Source organism: Opisthocomus hoazin, chromosome 2, assembly GCF_030867145.1.
Source record: "Opisthocomus hoazin isolate bOpiHoa1 chromosome 2, bOpiHoa1.hap1, whole genome shotgun sequence".
Taxonomy (NCBI): domain Eukaryota; kingdom Metazoa; phylum Chordata; class Aves; order Opisthocomiformes; family Opisthocomidae; genus Opisthocomus; species Opisthocomus hoazin.
The window spans coordinates 31423986-31451975 of record NC_134415.1 but is presented as its reverse complement, the minus strand read 5'-3'; the positions used below and the strand labels follow the sequence as shown (position 1 = coordinate 31451975).

Here is a 27990-nt window from a genome sequence, read left to right as displayed (position 1 = left end):
TGAACTGCTGTTCTTTCTGAACAAAAAAATGACACTGAAACAAAGCCTTCAGGGTTTAGCAAAAGAAATTTTGCTTTTTATTATAACTTTCCTTTGAATACAGTGTCATTTGTGCTTCTGATCTCTGACCAGACATCCTTTAAAAAAAAAAAAAAAAAGGAGCCACCTCACAGTCCTCACGTAACCCCCAGCCTACAGTAACTGCAGCTTAATGATGTGATGGAGAAGGCAGGTAGGATAGCATTTTACTTAAAAATTATTTCCACAGGAAATGATCTGATTTACATTTTTCACGAAATTAGTTCATTCACCAACTGGTTACAGAGGCTACATTTAATTAAAACTAGCCACACAGGTACTTCCTTTCTATTGCACGTTTAGAGTAGGTTTGAGTCCATCACAAAACGGTTCTTGCAGCCCAAGAGGATGGATGAGTTTAAGGTGATCATAAATGCACATAAGATGTCTGTAGCAATTGGATAAAAATTAATCCCGCAAAAGCCGAAATATACCGAAGTGAGACGAACGGCTTCAAAGAGAGAGCCATTTCCTAAAATCCTGACCACAAGAAGGGCGCTGGAGTCCATTCCGTGGAGCTGCGGACCAGACGCTGGCGGTCAGGGTTTCTGCGCGGGAGGCTGGGTGTAGTCCTTTGAGCCCGCCGGCGGTGGCAGCGGCGGTGGGGGGCCTGGGGGGTAGTCCCTAGGTCCCGACGGAGGCAAGTCTCTGCTGGGAGAAGGCGTATAGTCTCTGGAACCAGGCGGGGGCAGCCGCGGGCCGGGAGGATAATCTCTTGGGCCAGGAGGACCTAGGGGTCGAAAAGGAGGGTGCCCACGTCCATAGCCTCTGGGATCCGGAGGCGGCGGGAGTGGGCCGGGCGGCAGATCTCTCATTCCTAAGGGTGGGCCAGGTAAGAAGTCTCTTGCAGCTGGAGGTGGCAAGGGAGCGCCACGAACTAGAACGAAAAGAAAACACCAAGTTAAGCGACATCTCGCTTTAACCTAGCCTGTGAAGCTCCCGACTCGCTCTTCGTTCTCTGGAGCAGCTCTGAGGTGGGTCACTGGCACATGCAGATGTCAGAGGCCACGAATTACGTTCTAGTGACTTATGGCTGCTGGTTTCCATTTCAGACTGAACAAGGAAAAACAGCGTGGCATCAGGCACGCTTGATAAACCCCACCTGTCCAAGCTTACTGGGCAAGACAGCTCAGCCCCATGCTGCGTGCGGCAGCTGTGCGCTCGCGGATGGCAGATCGCCGTTCTGTAGCCGGCTTCCCAGAAGCACAGTGGGTAAAGTTATGCTGGGAAAAGTTATGTTTCAGCATGCAGCAACACAACTCTACCTAGGGGCACAGGAAGAGGTCGAGGCCCGAAGTGCCCACGGAGAGGAGCCGGCGGCGGTCCGTAGCGAACAGGCGGCGGAGGCGGAGGTCCCATCACGGGGGCAGTCATGATAGGTGTCCCAGGGAAGGAAGGCGGGCCCTTGGGACTAGCATTAGCCTGTGCAAGATCAGGTTAATACTTCAGCGTGTTACTCACTGCAGAGAAGTACTGACACTGCTGAACACCACAAGCACTCACCCAAAGGTCAAGAGGTGGGAGAGAGAGGAAAAACAAGCGAAAAAAAGATAAAACCCACACCACAAAACACATTAACCAAGGACAAAATAGGGAAAGTTACTGCACCATCCCTGTCCCTTTACCCAGGACACTGCCTGCGCTACCTAGGAGTGAGCGCTGAATGTACCTTCTGCGATGACAAGTTTTCTTTAGCTAAAGTTGTTCACAGAAAAGTTTGATCCCTTTAGAAATGTCCTGGGTGGAGACCCCTTTGGTAAAGGGCCTGGCACCTTTAATTACGTATGGAATTGTGCTTAAATACCACAGGTAAGTCAGCTGCTTAGGATTACTGTAGGAGTCACTCCAAAGTGTTTGCCTGCAGTCCTTAACAAGAAAGATCTCATTTCCTCAATTCCATAAAAACCAGACAGCAACTGTTCATCATTAGAGAAACCTTTTGAGACAGAGGTATAAGCCCTTGATTAGTTTCGCAGAGCATTTTGTTATTCAGCAGTTCAGAACACCAAGCCTGTTATTCCTCTCCAACAAAGCAGAGCAACACCGTATTCAGCCTCCGAATACTCACTGTAGCCGGTTCAATAGATGAAGGTGAATCAGTAGTGACACAGGGGGCTTCAGGCTCTTTGGGAGAGGGCTGCTTTTTTTTTTTTTTTTTTTTGGACAGCAAATAAGGATAACGACAGGATATAGACAAGACAGAACATGATACAGTTAAAGAAGCAGCAGGAAGTACAGTGAATCGTGTATTAGAAACGCTTCGTGAAGGCTGGGGTTTCTTCAGCTTACCACTCCATCCACTGCTGTGGAAGGGGAGGAGGTTCTTGGCCCAGGCCCACTACTGATCAAGGACGCGACAGCAGGTCCGAGATCTGTAAAGAGAGCCACGTGTGTATGTCTTAGTATGCTTGGGGTAAGGAACGTGGTTTTGAAACTACATTTCTGAAGTGAAAGAATAACTGAATGAGCTGCAGCTGGCTGCAGGCCACATAGCTTACCAGGAACAGACATCCTTCCAGGTAACTCTGGTGGCCTTCGAGGAACAGGGGGGCCGTCTACCACTGTACCGTAAGAACAAGAATCCCAGAGATCCTCATCAACACATGCCGGAGCTACTTGTTGCTCTTTTTTTTGTTTAAGAAAGAAGAAAAACCACACAAACAAAAAAACACCACAAAAAAACAAACACCAAAAAACCCCTAAAAAACCACACCACCACTCATCCGAGTACTAATAAAGCAAGTATCAATACTTAACAAGATCAGACCTTCGCATTCTTGGGTTGGTAGCATAAGAGACAGTTATCACAGAAGGGAAGCTTCACTGCTTACCAAATTCACCTCTTGAGCCTTCCCTTCGAGGAGCAGAAAGGGGCCGAGCAGGAACTTCTATCATCTGTGTGGGTGATGGATTTCCGCCACTCACAGGTGACGGGCCAAAAGAGCCATCTCTGCTTAAGGGCCCTATGCCAAAGGAGAATTTATCATAGCCTTGCTTTTAGGATATACTGACTCAAAGACCAAAGTTTTGGGGGAAACAGCAGCATTTACCTCGTCGGGGTGGGACTTGGCGATCAGGTCTGCCTGGCGTTGGCTTTACAATTAATGGTCTTTGAAGCATGACGATTTTTTGGTTTACTTCTATTAACCTAATTTTTAAAAATAAAGAGTATTTTTAGTCAAATAATACATGTGAGTTATACTTGTTACAATGTAACCAGGCAAACTACATTGTAAATGTTACAGCTTTCACCAAGAAATCTTATTTTAACCATCAAAACACTTTCAAGTTAGCAACTCAGATATGCACTGCGCATTCTGAGCAAGCAGGCTCACTGAGCACCTTGCATTGTTTGAGCTCCTTCTCTCCCAAGCCACACACGGCCTGTTCAGAGAGCAATAAAAGCGCTCTGTATGGTACCTACTTTTGTCTCAGGTTGGCTGCTTCTCTTTTTTCTTCAGCCAGAGCTCTCTCAGCAGAGCGCGCAATAAGCTGTTAGGGAAAATTTTGCCAGCTGCATTAACTGCACCAACCTGAAGTCAAACACAAACCGTTTGCATCAGAAAAGGAAGAATATTCTTACCCAATTGTCGTGTGCCTTTTTCTCATGAGCAGCAATCTGAGAAGAAAAGAAGTGGTTTAGTTTATTTTGTCCAACTACTAGTACTCCCAATAACTCGCTACAGAGAACTGGAATGATGCAGTAAAAGGTGACACTAACCAGCAAGAAAGAAGTTTACCTGGTTTTTGTAAGATCGCTCTGTTTTTTGCAGTTCTTCTTCCATATCTTGGATCCTTTGCCTGTACAGAAGGAAAAAGAGCGGAAGGAGAAAGGTTTAAATGAATTTGCTTCAATAGCTGAAATAAAGGAAAAAAAACCAACACAAACAGTCTTCAGAAACTGAAATTACTTGTAAACTTTCACTTCCTCAATGGCTAGCAGGGCTTTTTCATCTGCAGCAGACAATTTCTGCTCCTTCTCCTGACGCTCATATTCTTCCTGGGTTAGTTTTCTGCATGGGGGGCGAAAAAAAAATAAAAATAAAAAGTATTGCCCTACTAACAACAGTGATATCAGAATCTATAACAATGTGTGAGAATACAGAGAGGGAATAAAGAGAGGTGGTTTTTTTGTGGGTTTTTTTTGTTTGTTTGTTGTTTTTTTTTTTAAGAGACAGAAATACTGCCTTTCAAAACCAACAAACCCTTGGTGTATAACACCTGAAAACTAAGGATGCAGAGTTAACTGGAAAGTTCTGTCAGCATCTAAAAATTTGCCAGAATCTAACAACTGCAGACAGTTCATCTCTTCAGATCCTGCAGTTTACTTACCAATTCTACAGATGGTAATCCAGATTTACAAAGGTACAAACAAGGAAATATGCAAAACTGACAGCTAATCAAGGCAACTGAAGAAATAAACGTGTAGTGAAAAAGAGGCAATTTAAGGCCCAGGTTCAATACACATTCAGCAGTCATCAACTGTGTGGAAAGAAGCTTTTTCCAAGTACTCTCCCTACCGATTTATTACATGACCAATTTCCACAGTCTTTTCATAACCTCATGGTTCATTACTTGTTCCATTTTTGACATTTTTCTGGAAGTATTTAACAGGTCCACAATGTGCTCCTAACTTACAAGAGCTATCCCACAAAACTGGGACCATTAAACTAGTAAGTTAACTATTGCTAATAGCCAGTTCAACACAATCTACTTCCTTAGCTACATGTGGAAACAGTTTTCCAGAATAAGAAAAATTGCAGGAAGCCTTTCATTCTAATCAAGAAGTAGTAACAGGCAGTTTAACTTCCTAAAAGTTTTGGAAGGAATAGAAATCCTTCAGAGAGGTCAAGAGGAAGTTTTCCTTAAAAGGTGGGCTATCCTTCACCTCTCCATTATGTGTCTACTACACTTGGACCCTGTAGTTACGAGGTCAGGCAGTTTCACTGCTGAGGCACTGCACAGCCTCCACTCATTACCTTGTTCCAGCCCCATGCTTCCCCCCAGCCGACACACCCAAACCTTAGAACCGTCAATTGCTTCTCCCTCACAATTTCAGCTTTCCCACAGAATTTAGCTGAAAACGTCCCTGGATCCTATCTCAAATTTTCCCCACAAAACTGAGATAGTATTACAGGCATTTCAGTAAGTAAATAAATGAATAAATAAATAAGGAATGAACACAGATGCATAATTAGTTCTTCAGTGCTAGCAGCTCATTCATCTCAGCTGCCACCATGTACTCAGCCTTAATTTAGCCCTTCAAGAATGCAAAAAACTCACAACGCTAAAATACTGAGTGTCTACATTACGAGAATTAGACTCACTGAACTGAGGTCAGAGTAACTGAAACAAATCTTAACGGCCACTATATTCTCCTTGACATTTCTGGACAACGTGAGCAACCACAGAACTTGCAGACCAAGCCACCCACCTCCCCTCTCCAAAAGTTGTTTGTTTTTTTAATAGTAGAAGGCAATATTATGTGTGCAACTTGGTAGCCTTTTTAGAATCTCTGGAATAGTGGAAAAAGTAAAAAAGGGGTACTAGCTTCAACCATACTGAAACAGTAGTCGTCGTCACTTTTCATTCCAAACACAGCTTCACGTTATTTGATCCTTCTGAGAAAAGAGCGTTTGGGTAGCGCCTACGAAATAATATGCTATGCTGGGGAAGAGTAATGCAAGGCTTACTTTTGGAGCGCCATCTCCTTCTGCTGGTAAAGTTCACCAAGAATCTCCACTTTCTGCTGTAGCGTTTTGCATTCATTTTCCAGTCGAGCTTTGTCTGACTGGAGCGAACAGGAGTCATGTTCTAATTTTTTTATTTGCTCTGTTGGAGAAGCAGATGTTGAAGGAAGTTGCAATGAGAACAGTTATGCCGCTTAAGCGCTCTGTTTCTTTTTAAACCACAAGCAGCATTTCATCCAAAGCAATTCTTTTGCTAAGCCTACCTTCCAGCTCGTGTCTTGCTGTTACTTCATCACTCAGTTTGGACTGCAGAAGATTTCTGTCTTCTTCAACTATGGATAACATAGTTTTTACCTGAAAGGAGGAGCACAAAGTTTACGATCTCAGGCATAGCAGTAATGTGGCTGCATTTATTAGATATCTTGTGCAGCATACCCTGGAGACATCCATCATCTGCTTAATCTGAGTCTTCATCTTCTCACTCTCATTATCTAGAAGAGAAAAACATATGTGTTTTCCCTGTTTCTTAACCCTAATCCTGGACTCTGCAGCTGTTAAAAATAACACTTCCTACACTTTAATCTGGGATAGGTCTCCTTATGTGGTCAAAATACAAAAAAAAAAAAAAAAAAAAAATAGGGCAGTCAGGTAGTGAACAAAGCACAACAGCAATTCTGTGACCAGCATAACTACTACATTTATTCCAAAAGGCATTCAGAAGATTCCTTCTTGTCACTTCTTCTAGCTACAGTACTAATATTAACGTGAATGCAATATCTGTTACTGGACATAGTATGTGAAAATCAGCCCACATCTACAGTATGGTTAGAAAAAAGGAGAAGAATGAAAGAAAAAAAAAAAGAAAAAAGAGGACTCCAAAACCAGGGATATGGCAAATACACGTGCAACATCAGGAAAGACAAACTTCCTGAGTAGTTTTGAAAATGTGTATTTCGGTCTTTCAGAGTTAAAAGCTGCGATTACCTACATTAGTTATCTGTCTGGAGGTAAGCACAATACTCATTAAAAATCCATACTAAAAATAAATATAGCATAACAACAAAGCTGAGATCCTCAGCTTTTGAATGTGCTTATTTACTAACCTTTACATGCAACCTTTAAAACCATGTCATTACACTTACGATATACCTAAAAGGTAATCCAAAAGCAATTACTGGCCTTTTTAACTGTTTCTCCCTTCATTTAGGAGGTATTTTGTGTTTGAAGACTAAAGCTGGCAGTCTCTTAACCCACAGGCAGCTCCATGCCTGGATTCCCCTTCCCTGTATGACATGACAGGAACGTACCACCGCGTACGCTTTAGCCACTGGACTTATTGGCCAGCAGGTAGGATTACTGTACCTGGCAACTCTCCATTGGCCAGATCGTCTCCCGCGCTCCATTCACCCCCTTCACCATCCTTCTTGGCCTCAGATGCTGAATCCATGTCGAGCTGCTTCAGCTGCATAATGCAGTTGGTTAAAACCTAGTAACGAAATCACAGCTTCACTGAAGGAGAATCGCTCTGCATTTTGTAAAGTAGTCCAAAGTATTTTATGATGTGTAATATTCAAAAACAAGCTTGTTATAAAGAACCTACTTCAATTTCATTTTCCTTGTACGCAAGTGCTTCTTCTATGTCCTTCTGAGATTTCTGATACAGTTTGATCTGCTCACTGAGCTCAGTATGCCTCTCACTCCAGCCTTCAGCTTCTTTTAGCAGCTGTATGAAGCACCAAGGGAAGATGATTACTTGTTTCATTTTTAGTACAGGGTATATCTAATTAAAGTCTATATTACTGCCAGCTCTGGTGATAACTGACCACCATAGATCACAGATAAAGGGTAAACTTCACAGTTATCACGCTCATCACTAGTCCATTGGTAGAACTGGATGCTGGTGATCTTTATGCACTTTGTATTATTAGGTGATTTTACAAATTTGACCTTTTCTTAGCTAATATCTCAACATCGGAACCAAAGTGCTCACACACTTCAAAATATGAGGAATTATTTGCAGTCCAGAGGTAATCAAACCTCCACATATGGAGAAAGAAAACAGACGGATATTTACAATTATCTGTAAAAGAACTGTCATGACATTTCAGGGCTAAAGGTCCTCCCCATTTAGCTTAGTTTCAGAATTGCTTTTTGGCAATTCTTTACCATGACTTCCTTCAGTCCTGATCCCAAGTAGCAATCGCCCGATCATGCAGTGACCACCACATCAGCACAGACTTTCTGTGAAGCTGCTGACAAAAAACGAATCACTGGAACTGACAAAGCCTTCATACTGAAGACACGTGGCTCACCTGCACAAAAAGCCTGTGCAAGCAGGCACAAGGGGTTTAAATTTTATCTTGATAATATGAAATGTGGAACTCTGACACATTAAGAAAACAGAGACGCACTGAAGTTATATTCAAGAAAACTAAAAATAAAGCCCAAATATTTTGTTCAAAAGAGAAACAAAGTTCCCTGGCCTAGGCATAACTTACTTGCTCCTTGCTCGTTTTCAGCCTAACATTCTCTTCCTGCACATGATGAAGCTCAGATTTCACCTTTTCTTCACTTAGTTTAGCTTCATTAAGGGCTATCTGTACCTACATATGAAACAAAAAGGAACAAGACGACTTACAGTCAAACTGTAATGGAGCAAGAGCTACATATTACCTGGTAATGGAAAAGAAAAAGGTAATATATGCATAAACAACCTGCAACCTGCCAAGCTAGCATTTTTTATTACATCCTAGATAAAAATTTTTCTGGTACAAGAAGCTGTAGCTGTGACTGTTAAGAGGATGTAGACAATGCTTTACCTCTGAAAGCTCTACAGAATGCACACTGATAGCCTCTTGAAGTTTCTCCAAGGATTTCTGGGTTTCAGAGATCTACATAAGAAAAAGATGAGTGGGGACTTTGTGTTAGCCTGGTACTTGCCTTAGCCCAAGTGTGCAATTACTTTACCCACATATTTTGGAAGCATGAAAAGCAAGCCAAAACACCAACAAATTTCCATTTAGAGCAGCCATTAGAATCGCAGCAATACAGGATTGCCTTATCAGCAAGAAACACACAGCATACTAGAATCAGCTTTCCCCTGTGACTGCCTGGCTGGGAAAGTTCTCTACACCTGCACAGTCCAGAGCAGAAGTACCACGTGCTGCTGTCATTAGCAACAACCTTTGATCAAAGCAAGACCAAAGAACTTGTTGGAGCTTACTGTTACTACAGAAGATCAGGCGTATGGAAAAAAAAAAAAAAGAAAATACACTAAAAATAAATTAATACATACATACATCTCTGGACAACAAGAATGAGGGGCAGCCTGGAGATCTTCACACTTACTATAGAACTAGATGCTTCCTCTAACTACAACAAAATGCCTTTTGTCAACCTGAAACCTTCAGCCCTTGATGTTAAGGAACTTCCTGGCTCTGGCTAGGAAGTATTAGACTAGCCCATGACTTGAACACATCCATTTGTGTGTGAAAGCACATAACCACACAAGTTCATCAAGATCTTATTAAAAAAAAAAAAAAAGAAAAATTTAAATACAATCAACAGATTCCCCCACTTGAGCTTGGATGAATCTGAAATTCCATTTCAGTTCTGTTTTTTTCCAGATGATTCGTCTTGTTTACTCTGCCTCTCTCTGTTCACCCATTAAGTCATGACCAGCTTTTAGGGCACATTAAGTTAAGGACGTTGTAAGACATGAGTGTGATTGCTCTTACCTTGTTCTGTTTCTTCTCATTCTTCTTCCTCTCCGTTTCAAGCATCGTGTGCAGATTTTTTACTTTGTCATCTAGCTGACGGTTTGCTTCTTCCAGTCCTTTGACAGTGTCCTAAAAAAAAAAAAAAAAGAGACTACAGCAAGCTCTTTTACTGATGTTTTTTGCTTTCAGTACAGAGACAGTTAACTGTTTCTTACCTTAAGCCCTGCAGTTTCATCGCAGAGAATGTCTTTTTCTTCTTGGGCCACTTTCACAGATTCCTTTGCTTCCTTTATCTAAGCACAGAAACAACCACACAGAACTGAGTAAATTGTCAGTGTAATATTCAGTAAGAATAGAAAATAAAAAGATATTGGCTGTTGCACTGACCGTGTGCAACCAGTAACAGAAAATTAGGAAGCAAAGGATGAGAACTCAGAACAATACCTTTTGATTGTATTCTGACATCTTTTCTAAGATTTCTGTTTTTTCTTGCAGAAGGTTTTTAATCTTTTCAGCAAGTTGCTTTTCAGTCACTAGGAAGAAAAAGAAAGCTTACCAGTAACTGTACTTCAGAGCTATCATTACTGCCACTTCAGGGAACATTTTCAAGTAAGGGCTAAAGTATAAATCAGGATAGTGTCAATTCCCTGGCCGTCAACCTTTTCTGCAGGAGTTTAAGCATCTCCAGCTTTCATTTGAAGTTATGCTTGAAAACAAGACAGTAAAGCCTTGAACAGTGAAACAAAGCACACAGCTCTCGCATCCACTTCACAGCAGCTGGTCAGAGAACACACAGTAGAGCACAGTAAGGTGCTGGCTACGCACAGATGAGGTCTATTCAAGGGAAGAACTGGCAGTAAGGATGTCAGAGCAGTCTCAGACTACTGCTGTGACACTCAGGGAGATGCAACACCTTCCCAAACAACGACCTCTTCCTGCTGTATTGAAACTGAGTGTTTGGTCAGCAAAGGTAATAGGATGAAAGTTCTTGAAAGACCCACTGAGAACAGAAAAGAGACTGCCAGCTAGCAGACAGCATCAGTAACCCTCAAGGAACTGCACAGCTATCTAACAGACCTCAAAAGGGCTGTGACTGAGCAACAGTCTTTTGTTTCTCAACCTAAACAGGCCACCAACCAACCCTTAGGATTCAGTGAAAATCATTAACATACTTAAATTATTTAATTGCAAATTAAAGAACATCCAATTGTCATTCTTTTTCAAGTCCTAAACCACCTCTGTATTTGAACACCCCAAGCCTCGTTTGCCTCAACAAATCCAGCCGCACAAACAGGAAGCTCCGGTTGCTCCAGCTGCATCCCACAGGGTGCAACACAACTGCTGCTCCTCCTTCCCCTCCGGCAAGAGGGCTTCTGGGCCAGAGGGTCCCCAGCCTCTCCTGCTCCAGGAGAGGGGAGCCAACAAGCCACTGCTGCAGTGCAAGACAGTTCTCATCAGTTTAATGGGGGCAGGAAGCCCTGCATTAGCTTGGTCTCCCAGTTTTATTACTCTCATGAAGATTAGATAATTGATTTTACCTTTGGGACTCCAAATATAATCCATCTTTTAAAGCATATTTGTCACTGTTCATATTCCTATATTCTGCATTAAGATTTTAATAACAATATGACCTTTATCATGCTTAAAGAATGTCTATTTAGTAGTTTTTATACAGTATCACACAGAAGAATATCGGGGGGGATTAGACCTAAGTTCCTACTTTTTTAGAGCAGGCTGCGAAGTAATTTCTACACAACCAATACCAATGTTTTTCTCGCTCCCATCTCTAGTAACAATAACTGTTTTGCAGTATAGAAATCACTTTACAGATCTTAGAATTTTTTTTCAGCTCATCAATTCTGCATTAGTTGTGTAGAAGGAAACTGCAGCAGAACTACAACAAAATTACAGAGCAATGACTGATAAGTAGTACTGTTTGTGACGAAGAAAGAGGCAGAGAGTTCATAGTTCATGTGAAGACAATTCTTTCATGTTTTTGTTCTGTATTCAATTGTTAATTTCAGCAATCACCCTACTTTGAATTCTATTTCTTTTCCATTCAGTACAGTTTAATTTTATACACTTGAAGCTGGAGAAATGATCCTGTAAAAAGCAAAGTGCTAGCCACAGGAATACCTGCATATTCACGTCTGCATTTAGAAGGTCTCTTTGCAACCGCAGAGCCATCAGTTCAGGCTCCCCTCAGTCCAGCAAGGCAAGAGGAAACAGCTGTTGCTTTTTGTGAGAAGCAACAAGCAAAAGCACATCCACTGCTAGTCAGAAAAACAAAACAAATTCTGTCCCACTACCATTGTACCAATAAACCAATGGATCACATTTACGTCAAATAAGGTGGAGCTTTTCCTTGTTTGTTTAATTTGCAGGTGCGAGCTGCATTGTTTCTCCTTATCAAAGCATTACCAAAAGCAAAATTGAAATCCTCATATTCAAGTGAGTACCATCTACTGGTCTAGCTTACACTGTAACCTTAGACTCAGCATTCTCCTTGAAAGGGAGTGAAGATGAATACTTGGTCCTCCGAAACAATACTCAAAACTTTTACATGCCTAAGCACCAAGTACACTGAAAAGCATGGAGAAACTTACCTTGATACATTCTACTCTTTACCTACAGGAGAGAAAAAAAAAAAAAATTAGTCATAAAAAGTGGTAAGTGAAAAATTTCATTAGTTTTCCCTACAGAAAAAAGCCACCACTTATATGCAGATTCAAGAAGCATATGGAAAACACATCTATCGCTGCCAACAAGAGTGTTGAATAACACTACAAACAAGCTTAGCTGTTTTCTAATAAAAGCTCCTAGGTTAATGCCCTGTCCTAGAGCCTTAGTAAACGTCTGTTTACTCAGTCACTAAAAGGGTTGCAGTAACTGCCCACATCCAATCTGTAACAAAGAAAATAAAGCCATTTTGCATCAAACAACACTCACGAACTTGCAAACACAAAAATCACTTGCATCCCAGTTCTGACCCTTTTAACGCAATGTATGTCTACATGGCAGTTGCTCATTTTGAAATTAACACTGTTAAAGAAGAATTTCAGAAGTACTTTTTTTATGCTGTTATGTTAACACTTCTTGGCATTTCAAACTGACCTAGTGTATTCAATATCAAAACTAAGAAAGGAAAAAAAACACCAATATTGTTACAGATAATATTTAGTTTTAATTTACTTTTGTCAAGCCAAGACAAAGTATTTCAGACTTCCAGAGCATATCATCACTGAACTGGACAGCTGTAAAATACACTGACCTATCTGGTTTTAATCTGTCAATTCCCTAAGAGATGCACTGATATACTTGAGAGCTGGTGATGGTATTTTTCTTGCACAGAAAATTATCTGTGCAGGGAAAAGGAGGACAAATGCAAAGTGAGAGGCACTGAGTGGAAAGGGCTCTCCAGGGAGAACTAAGATCAGATGTTTAGGTTTCTAAATGTGGCACCTACAAGCAGTTGGACAATATGAAGGGGGGAGGATTAACTGCTTGTTTTAGAGATGGTCAGCAGCAGGCTCAAGCACATGGAAGGCTTCCCATTTCAAAGATATGCTGACCCTTTCCACCGCCTTCTTGATTTACGTCATACTCCCTTATTTCACTTTCAAAACTGCCCCTTACTAAAAAATCTTCAATTAATAGCTTAAAGCAAATGCTTCTCAGCGTGGAGAAAATTACAACTTACTTCAGCTATTGAGTCCAGCATTTAGTTCACACTAATGTTCTAAATGGAAAAAGTAAAAAATCGCAAAAGACTATACACTGCTTTGACCCCAGTAATGCTTAAACAGTTTAACCATACAAAAGACTGCACAGTAAGTGAAGTATCAGCAGGCTGGCAAGTGTGAATTATACTCACTGAAAGGCAGGTTCTCCAGAAAATTATAGCAAGTGTGGCAATTCCCACCAGGGCAGTGATAATAACAGGCTCCCATGGAAGTCCATGGAAATCAGGCCCAGGACGAATTTCCTCAGGCAGGGTAGCAACCAGCTGAAAACCGACAACATTGACAATTCTGAATGTGTTTTCATTAAATACTCAGGCAACATAAGCAGACTGCCAAACACTTTTATTCCTCTCATAAAACCAGAGAACCATCTAGAGATTTCTTGCAGTTTTCCTGTCAACCGAAAACGAAGCAAACCACAAAGCAGCTCCACACTTGCGTTTCAGCTCAGAAGCCTGAGTATCCGGAAGACACCTGACAGTAACAACCCGCGGGCAAAGAGCGGCTATGCCAAAGTAGGCCGATACACACGTTTTGGCTCACAGAGCACTAGCAGTTATTTGATCTGTTTCCAAACAGAGCTATAAGTATGGAAAAACATAGGGAAAAGCCAGCTTTACACCTGGACGCTCGTAACAACCCAGTAAAACCGGCCGGGACCTTTTCGCCGCTGTCACCCGGGTCCCAGGGTCATACGGCGGCCAGAGAGCACCAACTGCCCGCAAAGGGCGCGAGCGCCGGGTACAGCCCGCGGGCTGACAGGGACACGGCGCTCGGCACACCAGCGGCTCCAGCCACACAGCGACGGCCGCAGCCGACGGACGCGTGGGATTCACGTGCGGGCATCCGCTTCCCCCCCCCGCACAGCACAGCGCGGGGGCGAGCGCGTGCTTCCTCAGGCACCCTCTTCCCCTCTGGCGCCGGGGAGCGGCCAGAGGCCCCGCAACGAGCCCTGCCCGCCGCGACGCGGGCGGATCGCCCCGCACCGTGGGGCGGGGGCCAGCAAAACCCGTCCCTCGGCGACGGGAGCGGGGCGGGCGCACGGCAGGGGCGACCCCCCCACCCCTTCCCGAACTGTCTCCCCCGGGGAGAGGAGGGCGACAGCCGGCGCGTCGAGCACCCCGGTTCCGACCGGCGGAGCCGCTCCGCCGCTTGTCACGGACCGCCGGCCGGTAACGGCGCCCAACGGCCGGCCCCGCCCGCCGCGCGCGACCACCCCCCTTCCCCGGTCCTCCCCCCCTCGCGCACCTGCAGCAGCCGCCGCGCCGGGGGCTCCACGGGGCGCGCGCCGCCGCCCGCCGGGTCCATGGCGGCGCGAGCCAACTTCCAGGCACACGTCAGCCCAGACCGACCCCCCGCGCCGCCGCCCGGCGCGCGCGTCATCGCGGCGCGCCGCCCCGCATGCGCGCGCGCCGCGCCGCCACCGCGCCCTGCGCCCGCCACTCACCCGCCGCAGCAGCTCCCGCGCCGCGCGCGCCGCTTCGCCGAGGGTTCCCCGTGAGGCGGCGCGTGGCTCCGTCACGCGTCCCGCCGGCCGCCCGGCGCCCTCGGCGGGGCCTGCAGAGAGAGGGAGAGAGGCGGAAGCTGACGGAGCGCCCGCCGGCAGCGGGGCCTGCGGACAGCGGCGGGCTGCGGCCGGAACCCGCTTCGGCTCCTTCCCCCCCCCCCCCCGCACCGGGCTTCTGCGGCGTCTTCGGCGAGATTCCAGCTGACGGTCCCCGGTTCTCCGGGGCACTGGAGAGAGAGGGGCGAAGGCCCTCAGAAGGGGTGGCGACGCTCCGCAGGCTGCGTTAGGGAAGGCACCGCGGGGAGGGAGATGGAGCCACAAGGTCGCTTTGCCAGGCCTGCCCCGGCGCGCGTACAGCTCCTTCAGCAGCAAGGCGACGGCAGCAGAGCGGCACACGCTCCTCAGCTCCTCATCCATCAACCTCCATCCATCAACCTCCATCTTCCAGCAGGTTTACACCACTGTTAGTACGGCCGTAAGCTTTAAACCGCCTTTACTTCTACCCTGATCTGAAGCCTGCCTCCTCCTCTGGCTGCTGCTGTTGCTACGAACGCAGGTTAGCGGACTCACATAACCACCTGCCCAGCCTGGCGTTACACTGTGGAACCGCTGCCGTGACCAGCCATCCTGCGAGCACCCGCCCTGTTTCTTCCCAGCGAATTACTGGTAAACAGCATCTAACCACCATTAAGGAAGGAATGGAACATGGTCTAAAATACAGCTGAACTTCCAAGTGCTTAACCACACAAGTAATCCACCAGCCACTTTAAAATCATTAGGTATCTTTACATTCAACCTAGAGTTTCCCTCAGAACTTAGAGGCTGCTCAAAAGTGTTTGGCTGTGGGGGTGGTACAGCACCTCAGTAGCATACAAAAACTAAGCAATTTTTTCTAAATGCTCAGTGAAGCCAGATTTATTAAGCATAATCAGAGGTGAATGCAGAACAGCAAAGCTGAGCTTAGCACCGAGAATGGAGTCAAAGGTAGTTTCGTGCCAAAACAGAGCTGAGGAAGATGACGGTAAGAGGATCCCTCCTTGCCACAGTGACCAGTCAGCACAGGGCAGCACACTTGCTCCAGAGGGAGAAGGCCCGATTTTATTTTGTCCTCAGCGGAACCAAACATCTCTCCTACTCCAACAAACACCTTAGCCAGAAATTATTGAACTGGTTGAGGGAAGCTACACTTCATCTTCCCTGGAGAAGGATTTTTGGCAGTCACACAGCCCAGAGTCACAGGTTAAAAAGGGCGAGAAGAGAGCTCACATGATTCTCTAGTCTAATGGTTAGATTGTCAGTCCCCCTACAAAGTGGAGGAAACCTAGGCCGATGGTACGCTTCCAGTGATGCCTGCTCTTTATCCACGACCACCCTCAGACACAGTCCACCAGCCCGAGCACCGCGCTCTGAATATGGCACTTACAGGGGCACTTTTCTTCTATACCATGAAAAGGTAGTAGAAAAACCTCTCTGCTGAGACAAGTGGTACCAAGACAATACTGCCACTAGAGCGACGGTCACCCATTAGTGAAAGTCATTGGGATTATAGCAACAGACAGTGAAAACATTAGCGAAAAACCTTGGTATTTGCCTAAAAACCATTCAACCATGCTCCTCTGAAAGCAAAAGAAGAAACCAACCCAAATCCAAAAGGTTACCTGCAACAGTATCTTCTCTGGCACTCTGTCCCGAATCAACTGGCCCAAAGGAAGTATCTTCCAGCAGTGATCCTCTTTCACTATTGTATCCTTCTTCAGCTTCTCTATTATCTGCGAAGTTGGCCTCTTCGTGCTCAGGGGGAACATTAGCAGCCCTCTTCTCCTCCTCCTCCTCCTCTTCCTCCTCAATAGGCTGTTCTGGAGTCTTATCTTCAGGCTGCTGAAATTTCTGATTGCTCTTATCAATGGCATTTGCGTTGCTGATAGAAACTCTGTCATATTTAGGCTCTTTTGCACCATCTAGACAGACAGGGAGACACGAATTAAGCACTGAACTAAGGTGTATTTCTTACCTGCAGCTGTCTCCAGTGAAATACTGCATTTGACAAAAACTTTTTAAACACTTCGGCTTATGTATTGCTTCCAGTATATTCTCAATCAATTTTTAGTAACATCTAATTAAATGTTTATATGGAATTATGCAAGTCGAAGTATTGTTGTCATTCGTGACTTTATCAGAAATCACATACTTAACAGGTACTACTGTAAAAGGAGCCTTGCTAAGAGCATATCTTAACCATCTTGCACATTAATTAGAAAAAACAGCAAGTTTGCAGGAGACTCTACTCCCGGTTCTTCCCTCATCAAAAGACCTGTTTGTTCAGTATTTCTGCTTAGGCAGTTTTTTATGAATGTGGGCAAAAATATCATGATAGGGACCACCTGAGATTTTTAGATGCATGTATTTAGTGCCTGAACTTTGCATTAATCACCAGATCTCTCACAATTAGGTGCTAGCTAGTCCAGAAAAAAAGACTGCCCTAAACCCTCTAGAACATTCAGCACATTAGTGTATGTGAATCCCGTTTTCTTGAAAGGGGGAGGGGCATAGATATGACCTGAGTGGCTCCTAGCCATATCCATGCACAGATCCCACTTTCTTGCACAGAACCCACTTTCTTGTAAGAACAGACATGCTGAGCTGAACATTTTCTCTCAGGATTTGTCCCTGGGAGACCCATTATAGTGCCAAAAAAATGCATTAAAAATAAGCAAAATCCTGGCAGATTCCACAGGGCCTCTTTCAATTCTGCTCCTTCACCCTCTTCTTAAAGCTCTAGGTTACACAGTGTTGTCTGCAAGAGGGTTCTACTTCCGTCTCATCTGTTTTTTAAATGGTTTAACATCCTACCTTGAACGTGCAGCTGATCATCTTCCTGTTCTGGAATAAATGCAAGTGGGACGCTCTCACTAGCAGATGAATATTTACTCCTTAAAGAATATATTAATTCTTGAAGGTCATCTATCAGTGCGCTCTCGTCATCATACAAATCCATCTCTCTCACCACCTCCTCTTTATTTTCTGCCACTCTAGAATCCAGAACTTTTCCCACAATATCCATAATGCTCGATTCTGAAAACTCCAGTATCTGGTCCAAGGCTTTTTCTATATCTTCGTTATTATGGCTTGCCTTCTGAGCAAGCTCCATCTCTACCTTCATGTCGTGAAATATGGCTTCTATCCTAACCATGTGTTGAAGCCCAAGGTACTTTCGTAGACGCATTACACGCTTTTCATCAAGAAAATTTCTGATTATAGTGAGACGCTTCACAGACTCACTGAAGTCTGTTACAGTGTCATTTGTGGCTGCTGAGCTGTCAGCAGGGCTGGGGAAATGTGCAGGCTGCTGGTGGTCATCTCCTGTATGCTCTGAATTTTGCACCTCTTTTGAGTCTTTTTGTGAAATGTCCTCTGGGAGATGGTCTTTCCTTTGGTTAAAGTCATTGTTGTCTTCCACATCAGGAGATTGGAAATTATGCTCTTCCACAGCTGACGGTTCCTCAGCTTCAGAAGACTCTTCATCATCTTCCATGAAACGTTCCATCTCATCCAGTCTAGCATCTTCGCCCACTGGTATGTCAACTTCTTTGTTCCCACTCTCCGTTGCATCTTGCATGCTGATTGTTTTTTTAACCTCCTTAGAAAATGAGTTTGTTTCCTCTCCTATTTCATAAGTCAGAGTTGCAGTTCCCAGAACAGCTTGACTTCTTACTTCTAATTCAGGGTCTGCACTTGTAGCATTTAGCATATCACCCTGTGCATTTGCAGCCTTTGCTTGTGACAGCTTTGCACTTGCAGCATTCTCATCCTCCAGTAGCTCCTCCTCTGCTTGTTTCAGATCAGGGTCATCTTCAGCATCGGGCTCTTCAGACTGCAATTCTGGTTGTAGCATTTTTTCTTTAGATAAATTTCTGCCAAGATTTCTGTCTGAATCTGCATCCTCAGTACGAGCAGTTCCTTGCCGAGTAAGATGTTCTGTGTTAGTGTTCTGGGTAATACTTGTAGATTTTTCTTCAGGGAGACTTTTCTCAATGCTTTCTTCAAACACTGTCATCCTGCCAAGATTTCTTGAAAGCGCTTCTTTCGTATCTGCCTCCGAATACTCAGCCTCATTTTCCCATGGCCTGGGTTGCTTGACATCTCCTCCATGGCTTGGGTCTCCTTCCCCTGCAGGGGTTTCTTTCATGCTTCCCCTTTTTATTCCAGATTCTTTGTTAAGAGAAGCCGTTGTTTGATTTTCACGATCGGTCTCCCCTGTTTGTTTCAAATCTTCTTCATGGCTTAGAGGCTCCTTCTCCACAGCGGGCATTCCATGCTCCAGTTTCTCTTTTAAGAGGTCAGTATCTCCTAAGTCACTTTGAGATGCATTTTTTACCTCTTCCACCAGTTTGGCTGGAACATCAACAGAATGCTTGTCCTCAGCTCTTCCTTTCTCTTTTGTTTTCTCCCATAAATTTTTGTGCTTTAAATCACTTTCCAAGACCTCTTCCAAGGTGTCATCCTCAAACTTTTTCTCATCTTTCTCTATTTGAGTAAGCAGCGTTCTTTCTGGACTATTATTGATATCACCATCAGGTGGTTTTAAAGCATCTTGCTTGGTTTTAAACAGTAATTTGGACTCCAGATCATCTCCTGGACTAGGCAAAACATGAGGATCAGGCACAGCTGTACTCTTCAGCTCTTCAGTATATGACTCAGTTCCATCAACCGTGAGCTGCTCTTCAAACTGTTCAGTTTCGTTTGCTTTTTCTCCCGAACCCAGGGCACCTCTACCTACAGGTTCCTTTCTAAGGAGTTCTTTGGAGAGATCCCCAGGTTGAGTTGTTGCTGGTGCTTCTCTCTTACTAATTATCATCACCTCATCCTCTTTCTCTTTAATTTGTTGAGATTCAAACCTGTCCTCATGTACACTGTCACCTAACTTCTTGCTCCTACTGAAGGCATCCTTAAGAATTAATGCATCTGAATCATGTTCTTCCTCATTGTCTCTTTGGTTATTTAGCTCTGTAGCACCCTTTGCATCTTCAAGTTCATGATTTTGTGACTCAATGTCATCATTTTCATCATCATCTAAATCCGCTGGGGATGTAATTTCTTCCTCTGCTGTAAAAGACAGTAAAGGGATTTCTTCAGACTGATCTGCAAAGTCTGGCTCCTCCTCTGCATCGTAAGTATTAATGCTCAAATCTTCATTAAAATCATCTTCCAGCGATGTAACAAGGCCAGTCACCTCATCGTCTGATACAACAGCATCAGCAGTTGAGCCAAATTTTGTTTTCAAGTTCACAGAGAGCTCTCTGTTTAAAAGTGTATAGGCATTGACTTCTTCACTCTCTTTGTCAAGTTGACTGGTTTCACCCTGAGGAATACTAGTATTTTTGGTATTTTCGCTTTCTAGCCCTTTTAGTTTCCCATGTAGCATTCCTTTCAAGTGCTCATGTGCAACGTGATCTCCCTGAGAGTCTTCTTCATGACTATTGACACTGGAGTCTCCTCCAGTATTTTCAGTTCCTCCTGTAAGAGAACTATCTAATTCCTCTGTCATCGCGAGTGCTTCGTTGTCTTCTTCTGTGCTTAGCTCAAGATTGGCTGTCTCCAAAGCATCAGGGGAATTTATTGTATCAGCCTGCTCAATCTCCTCATCCCTCTCAGTTCCTTCAGCTGGTTTTGCTCCTGGATCACTTGATTCAGTTTCCCCTTCATTTGCTATCATCTCTTGCTTCAAAAGCTCATCCACATTATAATTATCAAAATCATCCCTTCCGCCATCAAAGCAAACAAAGTCTGTTTCCTGAAATGGAAAATGATATGTAGTCACAAATATTATTTTCTTTATTACAGTGACGAGACCAAATCCATTTGGTTGGTTAGAGAGAGATGCAGCAGCAAAATAGATTATATTAATCATGCAGAATTAACCCCTTAAGTCCTTAACCAGAACTCTCTTTGAAATCAGTGAAAGTTTTGCCCAAGGGCTGCTAAAAAACTAAATAAAAAGCTTACGGCTTAGCCTCGTCAAAGACCTCCCAGTGAGGAACAAACTGGAAGTCAGCAGTGGAGTCAACAGTATTATAATTTACTGATCGCATGTATCCTGAATTAAGAACAATTCTGTTACTGAATGCCAGCGAGGAGAAGAAAACGAATGTCACTAAGCTCATTTGTCCCAGTCTCTTTCAGCTGGTCTCTCCTCAAATGACCAAGTCCTCCAAGCAGGAGCTGCCTGTCACATAATTTCTGAAAAATAAATTAAACAGCACTGCAAGCCACCAAACACAATTTCGTAAGGGTCTGAAGCTGCATCCGCAAAACGGGCCTTACACACAGCTCTGCAGTTACCAGCTATTAGTGCATGAAAGCCATTTATGTGTGTAAGGGTTGAAGGACCAATCCTAGAATGAAACGGCTAATTGTATCGGGTTTTGTTTGTTTCCGATAGCGCTTTAAACTTCCAAAGTTCAGAAAAAGAAACAATTCTGAACACATATCAAACAACCTTTGTGCGAGCCAGATAGCACCATTTCTAGAGCTTAATCCAAACAGATTTTGTTGGAAGATGACCAGAATATTCAAGAAAAGAAAGATCAATGCCCACATTCTGGGCAGATGCTTACACACCCATCCACATAGCTGCACAAACATTCCACCCCCCAACACATATGTGCATCTCTGCATATAGGTAGCTGCCTACTAGCAAAAGGTAACTAAGGATCTGATATTCCCATTCTCCTCCTCAGGGATTTTATTGAATGGCAAGGTAAGAAACAGTAAGAAGCCCAATTAAAGAATAACAAGTAAGACTTACATCTGTTGGTAATTCTAGCTCCTCATTGGAATAATTGTGATTTATTTCAAGTAAATCCTTTGGAAAATATCCAAAATCACTTCCAACCTGCCACAAAACAAACACAAGCAAACAAAAAGCAGTAAAGAAGCTTTCAAAATCATGTTAAAATCCTTTTTACAGACACCGGTAACAAACACATCAAACTCACTCTCAAGTATTTCCAAATGAAGTTTAACACAGTGAATAAAAGAGAAAGATTAGCAATACCTTGTTTACGCAGGAGTTTTCACTGAGGCTTTATACTTACATTTCACAACACCCTTGTGAAGTTGGTAAGTTTTACTGTTAATGTTTTAAAGCCTGACTTATAACAAAGGAGCGCTGTGAGCGAAGCCCAGGCATTCTGGCTCATGTGCTTTAACTGCTATTGTGTGCTATCACTGGCACCACACATGCCTCAAGTATTTTCTCAAGTAGTAAGCAGAAGAGGATCTTTGACTAGTAAGATTTACATCCACACATAATATTATAGCCTGAAATATGCTCACTTTGTAGCTTAAAGGAGAAAAAAAATCTTAAAGCAGATTTTAGGAAAATGCAAAATTGTACCTGAGGTAATAATCTATTTTAAAACCCCCTCTGCACACGCATTGTTGCTCCTCAGTGACTAATACAAGCAAAAATCAGTAGCAGATACCTATTTTCAAGCAAGTCAGTGTGCTAAGCCAAGGCAAAGAGTGGAAGACAAATCTCTCTTATCACTGACCAGATAAGATCTACACAGTAATGCTCTCACTTGAGTTTTGAAAACTGCTGTCAAGAAGCCAATATTAATAGCATGCTATCGCTGCACGATTAGATAATCCAGGCAATTAGAGCCTGGAAGACACACCTAGAAAGGTACAGAGTTCCTAGACAACAAGAGTATCTGGGGGAAAGAAAAGCGTTGGTCATTTCCCCAATGTTTTGTTATAGGAGGAACAGGACAATTGCCAATTTTCTTGAAGAGTTTGTCTGGGAAGAGCACTAAATTAAAGATCAAATTTAAAAGGAAACCGGTTATGTGAAAACAATTATGGATAGATATACATATTGTTACACTGATACCACTGAAATAGGTTAACCTGGGCTGAAGTTTTCTGGATTTACAATGGAATTAAAAAAAAAAAAAAAAGAGAAAAATAATATGTAGTAATGCTTTTTTGGTTTTGTTTGTTTGGGCTTTTTTTAATTATGCAAGAGAAGAAAGCACCGATACATTATAGGGCTTCCTTTTTAACTATTTCTCCTTCAAATTTTACCTTCCGTAGTGGATTATCTCTGAAGTTAGTTACACATCTATATTAAAAAAAAAAAATCTATTACTTTCCCACCTTTTGTAAACATATAGAGATACTCTCTTATAGAAAAGAGATAATGTATGCAGGTTTATTACTGGGAATTACTGGGAATGGCAAATTAAACTAGACAAGTAAAATTCAAAGCTTGTCCTTGTGCAGTATACAGTTTTATTCTAAATTGGCCAGTTTCTCTCTATAAACTCCTATTCAAGTTTTAAATTATCTTTCTCAAAACAAAAGCCAAAGCTTCAAAGTAGCCTCCTCACAGACTAATCTCCATGACTACCATTATAATTAGGCATCACAATTTTAAACTCGTTTAGCATAATTCAAGCTGCTGACCATACAAGTCCTCTGCAGTGACCCAGTTTGCCATTTATCTGGTTTATGAACCATCTGGGATCTGCATGCCCAAAATTTCGTCTGTTCCTCTCCTTACAAGTCCTCTCTTGTAAGGACAAAAATGCGCCATTGTGCAAATGAAGGAAAGTTTCTACATTCTCTACAGACACGACAGAGGGAAGGCATTATGAATGCCAAGTACATAAGGGAGAAAAAAGTGCATCCTTCAGTTCTGCTCTCTTCCCAGCTAAAACGCCGTGGGTGGATGAAACACATAGCTGAGCACACAGCATCTGTCCCCACCAGTGCCCATGTCTGGCAGCCAGCTGCAGCAGATTCACTGACCACTTCTTACCAAGAAACCAGCTTCTCACACCACCAACTGCAGTGGCAGAAAACAAGACCGCTGGGAAACACAATGTTCAAATGATTAAAGCCCACATCCCTAAAGCACAAGCATCACAGGTACCGAAAACTGCAGAACACTGGTCAAAGAAGAGTTGGTTTGGTCTGCCCTTTCTGAACGCTGGCATTGTTAAGAAAATACAGAAACAGCACGAAAAAATTCCCTGATCCTCCGGTTCCTCCAGACATACTCTGTCTTCCTGTCTTACTTTACATTTACCCCTCCTGTCTTCTTTCTTATTGCCCTAAGATTTGAAAAGAACAACAAAAAACCCCACACCACTCAAAAAAGCCACGATCTGCAGCCAAGTCCATTTCTTATAATGTGAGGCCAGAAATCGTTTTCTTAACCTTGAATCAAAGGAATAAAGTTCAGCCTTTTGCCGCAAGATAAAATAACAATCCTCTGCAGCAAGAATTTAAAATATCTTTGCCGAAATGTTTTGTCATAAAGCAGCAGTTTCTAGTTGGCATTATCTGAAGTAGTTTTGGAGTTCTGGACCCTGCTAAAGATGAGGGGAGAGGGCAGGAGAAATGGACGGAAGGAAAGTTTACATCACACAGCTTGATGGTGTAAACAATGTGAGGTGGATGCTGAAGAAGAGACTGGTTCTAGAGCAGGACAGGGTGCATTGGACAATTACAGTTCCAGATGTGCCCCACCTTTTGGCTTTGGGAAAAAAAAAAATCAAGTATTTTCCTGGAACTGACACCATCATGAAATTCATAACATAATAGTCATAAAATAATAGTCATAAAATACTGTCCAAGCATTTGGTTTTGCTTTAATGAGGTTTCAACAGCTCTGCTAAAAACTGCATGCTATATAACATATAGAATATATATTCTTAGCTGGGTTCCAGAATTTTTTCACATGCAAAACACTCACTAAACTCAAATGGGAGTTCCGCAAGCAATAAAATATAAAAGACTGGGATCATAAGATACAGGATATATTTTGTTAAAATACAGCATGTTTGCTGGCACAGGGGGGAAAAAAAAAAAAAAGAAAAAAAAAATCAACAATGGCTTGAAAAGGGCGGAGTGAATTAGAAAAGCAGAGGCAAATAAAGCCCAGACCCAACTGCTATAGATTTTTCAGCCTTGGTGAAAGGCTCCTTTCTTATCAGATCATCTCCCTCCAGGTCAGAAACACTATTGTATTTCTTATGGCTCCTGAAAATCGATTTCAGGATTAGAGCCTGTATTTACAATTTGTTTGAAATAAGCCCCAGGCTGCAGTAGTTGGAGCTTCTCATACACACACTCCCCTAACCTCTGCCCCCATCTGAACACCAGAATACTGGTTATCCCTTGATTTCATAGCTTCCATCATGTTCTAACAAACACTTTCCCCCAAAACTTTGGGGAATAGAAAAAGGCAGAAGTGTAGATAGATGGGATCAAACGATACACACGAGCACACAAAGTCACATGATGAGATCCCAAAAGGGCTGCGGCAGAAGGTAACATGCCTTCCGCTGGAATTTGTTTGAACACAGACCTCACGAGGTGGCCTGGTTTTAATTAGCAAGCAACAGCTTCCCCCTAGCTCCAAGACTGCCCACAGCAGGCACGGCTGGTCTGCATAAATCAAGCTGCCCAGCCGAATCTGGCACGGGAAGTCATGTTGCATGAGAGAGACCCCCACGCTATCTGCAAGGTCAGGGTCAGGCATGCTGGTCCCCTACTCAGTGAGCAAGGGTGGGCACCCCCGACCCCGCCGCAGCGATTGCACGCTGGTTGTTGCAGTATTACGATTAATGCAGCAGCAGTCAATAAAACCGGGGAAAAAAAAGAAATAAAGATTATAGCCACGAACTGGGAGGAATTCGTCTGTCATCACTGCCCTAAAAGGAACATAGAAAATAGCGTAACACAATTTAAAAAAATCACAACAAATAAAATGGAGCTTTGCAATTCTTTTAGACTTGCCAACTTCAGCTGTGTTGAAGTTAAAAACTTGTTCACTCAAGGCAAACATCCTTTTAACTTGGAGACACACCTAATTGTTGCATGAGCTTCCTATCAGTGAGTAGTTAAACTGAATATTAACTCAGCAATTACCTAAACCTGCTGTCTGATCTTGCAGCCTGCATTACATTTTGCTAAAAGATGCAAAATTGGCCCCACGCTGCTACTCTGTGTCTCAGGAACTGGCAGCCCTGGAAACCTGCACCAGCTAATTAACCAGATTATTTATGGTACAGTACATGTCAGAAGGGAATTACCAGCATGATACAATTATAAACTCTTCTTTAACCACGTGCTGCAGTTTTCTGCTTTCTTCTGTATCACTCTAATTGGATTCAGCTCCTGCTGAGAGCTTGGCTGTCCACACCCAGCCCAAACAGGTTGGAGAAAGTGATACATCTGCCTCTCACTAAACCACTGGTCCCATGGTTAACGCCCAGCTGTGGCTTCAAGCAGCCTAGACCACTGTCCCAGGCAGTTGTCTCTCTGTTGTAGAAGACCAGAGTAAGAAAGGAGGTTGAAGTAAATGATTCGGACACAAGAATGTATGTAGGGGAAGCCTGGGGAGGGGGCAACGGGGATTGGGTCTAAGCAACCTCCAGACTGCCAGTGTTTTCAAGGAAAGCCCACAAAAACTGCTCTTCCTCTAGGGTATCTCTGTTCTGCTTCTGTCAGGCAAACAAGGTGTTTATCATGAAAGCTGAGAGGAGTTTTCTATGCAGTAACTGCGAGTATGGAGACCTTCCTTTCCCATTAACCCTCTCTTGATTGCCTAAAGATGACAGGGACTGGGAGAAGGCCACTACTCTGCAAGCTGCTACAACGTGTTACTAAAGCTCAGAGATAGACGTTTGAAACATTGAATTTACCTCAGTTCTTTTTAGTTTTACTACTTTTTTTCCATACAGTTCTGCATGCAGCTTAATGAAAAAGGGGAAGACAGCAGCTGAACACTAGGAAGAGAAACATGATTAAAGCGCGTACGTGGAACGATCAGGATTATGGAGCGCAGGATGAGACCACGCCACGGGTAAACACAAGCACAGGCTTAAGCCTCCCGAGACGGGAAGGGAGGCTCAGCTCCCAGGCAGGCTCGTGGGCCACTGCTTACTGTGCTGCAATGGGAGGTTTTCAACACAAAGGCCGTTTCTAACAGTTTTTAGCACACATTAGCGTTGCTCCCTTTTCACAGCACTTAATGCCTTTGGTTTGACCAAACCACAACCCACTTCACGCTGGTCTCAAGACAAAACGGCATTCATGATGTTATTTAACTATGTTCAAAGCCCTAAGCGCTCTCCCACATACAAGGCATAGGGAAGGAAAAAAGATTACCAACAGAAAGCAGCAAGAAGAGCAAGCAGAAGAAATGCTTTACAGTACTCACGCTTCCAGCCCAAAGCTCAGTCGATTTTCCTATTAGTTTGTAATACACGTACACCGCTTCTCCCTTCTTAAAATTTACAAAGCGACAATCCGGACCTTTGAAATCTTGCATTGCCTTCCCTCGGCACATTAACACTGTCCAAAGGAAACAGAAGGGTATTACTTTAAAAATAATAATAATAAGAAAACAGTTTCCCGAAAAGGGTCTTTGCTAACTGGCAGCAAACAAGGTCTCCCGCACGCACCGGTTTCCTGTTTTCCAGCTTGGGGCAAGAGATACGAACTTACCTGAAAGTGTAACTAAAATAAGAGATTATTTAAAAAAAAATAAAACGAAAGCACAAGCTTTCTGATCCAGGCAAGCGTTCCACAAAGCACTTGGGCATTACGTTTCAGAAGCGCGCTTCGAGGCGAATCGCTAGTGTTCAATTAGAGGGGCCGAAGGATGACATCCGCCCTGCGGAATCGGCCCCGGAGCCCCTCCAGAGCAGGGTCATCGCAAGAGGGGTTTGCAGCGGGGGGGGGGGGGGAACCCCAAAACACCCAAGGAGCTGCGGGGGTCCGAAAACTTGGTGGAAAGGAGAGGAAGGCCGCGTGTCGGCGCCGCGTTCCCGTTTTCCCGATTCTCCCCCATTTCCGCGCCAGCGCCGGAGGGGGCCGCTGGGAAATGCCCCCGCCGCGCGCGCGGCGCTTCCACCTCTTCCCGTAACAACTTCCCGGGGGGGGGCGCCTCCCGGCCCTGCCGAGCGCCGGGGACCGGGCAGGGACCCGCAGGGACCCGCAGGGACCCCCGGGGCCCCCCGCCGCCCCCCACTCACTGCTGCACTCGGGGTCGGCGCAGCGCTTGCGCTCGGCGAAGCGGCGGCCCAGGTCGGGAGCCGGCAGGGCGGGCGGGGGCAGGAGCAGCAGCAGGGCGAGGAGCAGCCGGGGGTCCGGCGGCGGCGGCGGGGCTGCGGCCATGTTGGCGGTCGCCGACGGCGGGGAGGGAGCAGACACGTCAGCAGCGCCGGCGGGAGGGC

General features: G+C 44.1%; 1 protein-coding gene across 3 annotated transcripts; it reads right to left on the bottom strand.

Annotated features, from left to right (window-relative positions):
* Nucleotides 1-47: 47 nt before the first annotated feature.
* MIA3 (MIA SH3 domain ER export factor 3) lies at nt 48-27939 on the bottom strand. 3 transcript variants are annotated; one of them, XM_075413042.1, is made up of 29 exons: nt 27790-27939; nt 26973-27106; nt 21543-21629; nt 17588-20528; nt 16396-16695; nt 14678-14787; nt 13362-13493; nt 12094-12115; nt 9932-10020; nt 9703-9780; nt 9506-9616; nt 8588-8659; nt 8267-8371; nt 7369-7491; nt 7131-7254; nt 6204-6259; nt 6032-6122; nt 5772-5910; nt 3990-4091; nt 3819-3879; nt 3662-3697; nt 3503-3570; nt 3129-3226; nt 2910-3041; nt 2577-2639; nt 2368-2450; nt 2147-2218; nt 1344-1500; nt 48-955 (listed from the first exon to the last, which is right to left on the bottom strand). In XM_075413042.1, the coding sequence occupies exons 1-29, from the start codon at nt 27929-27931 to the stop codon at nt 618-620; spliced, it is 6066 nt and encodes a 2021-aa protein (XP_075269157.1). In that variant the 5' UTR covers nt 27932-27939; the 3' UTR covers nt 48-617. The 3 variants fall into 3 exon arrangements, with proteins under 3 accessions (XP_075269157.1, XP_075269158.1, XP_075269159.1); XM_075413043.1 differs by having other exon boundaries at nt 2147-2215; XM_075413044.1 differs by lacking the exon at nt 2147-2218.
* Between the last annotated feature and the right edge of the window lie 51 nt (nt 27940-27990).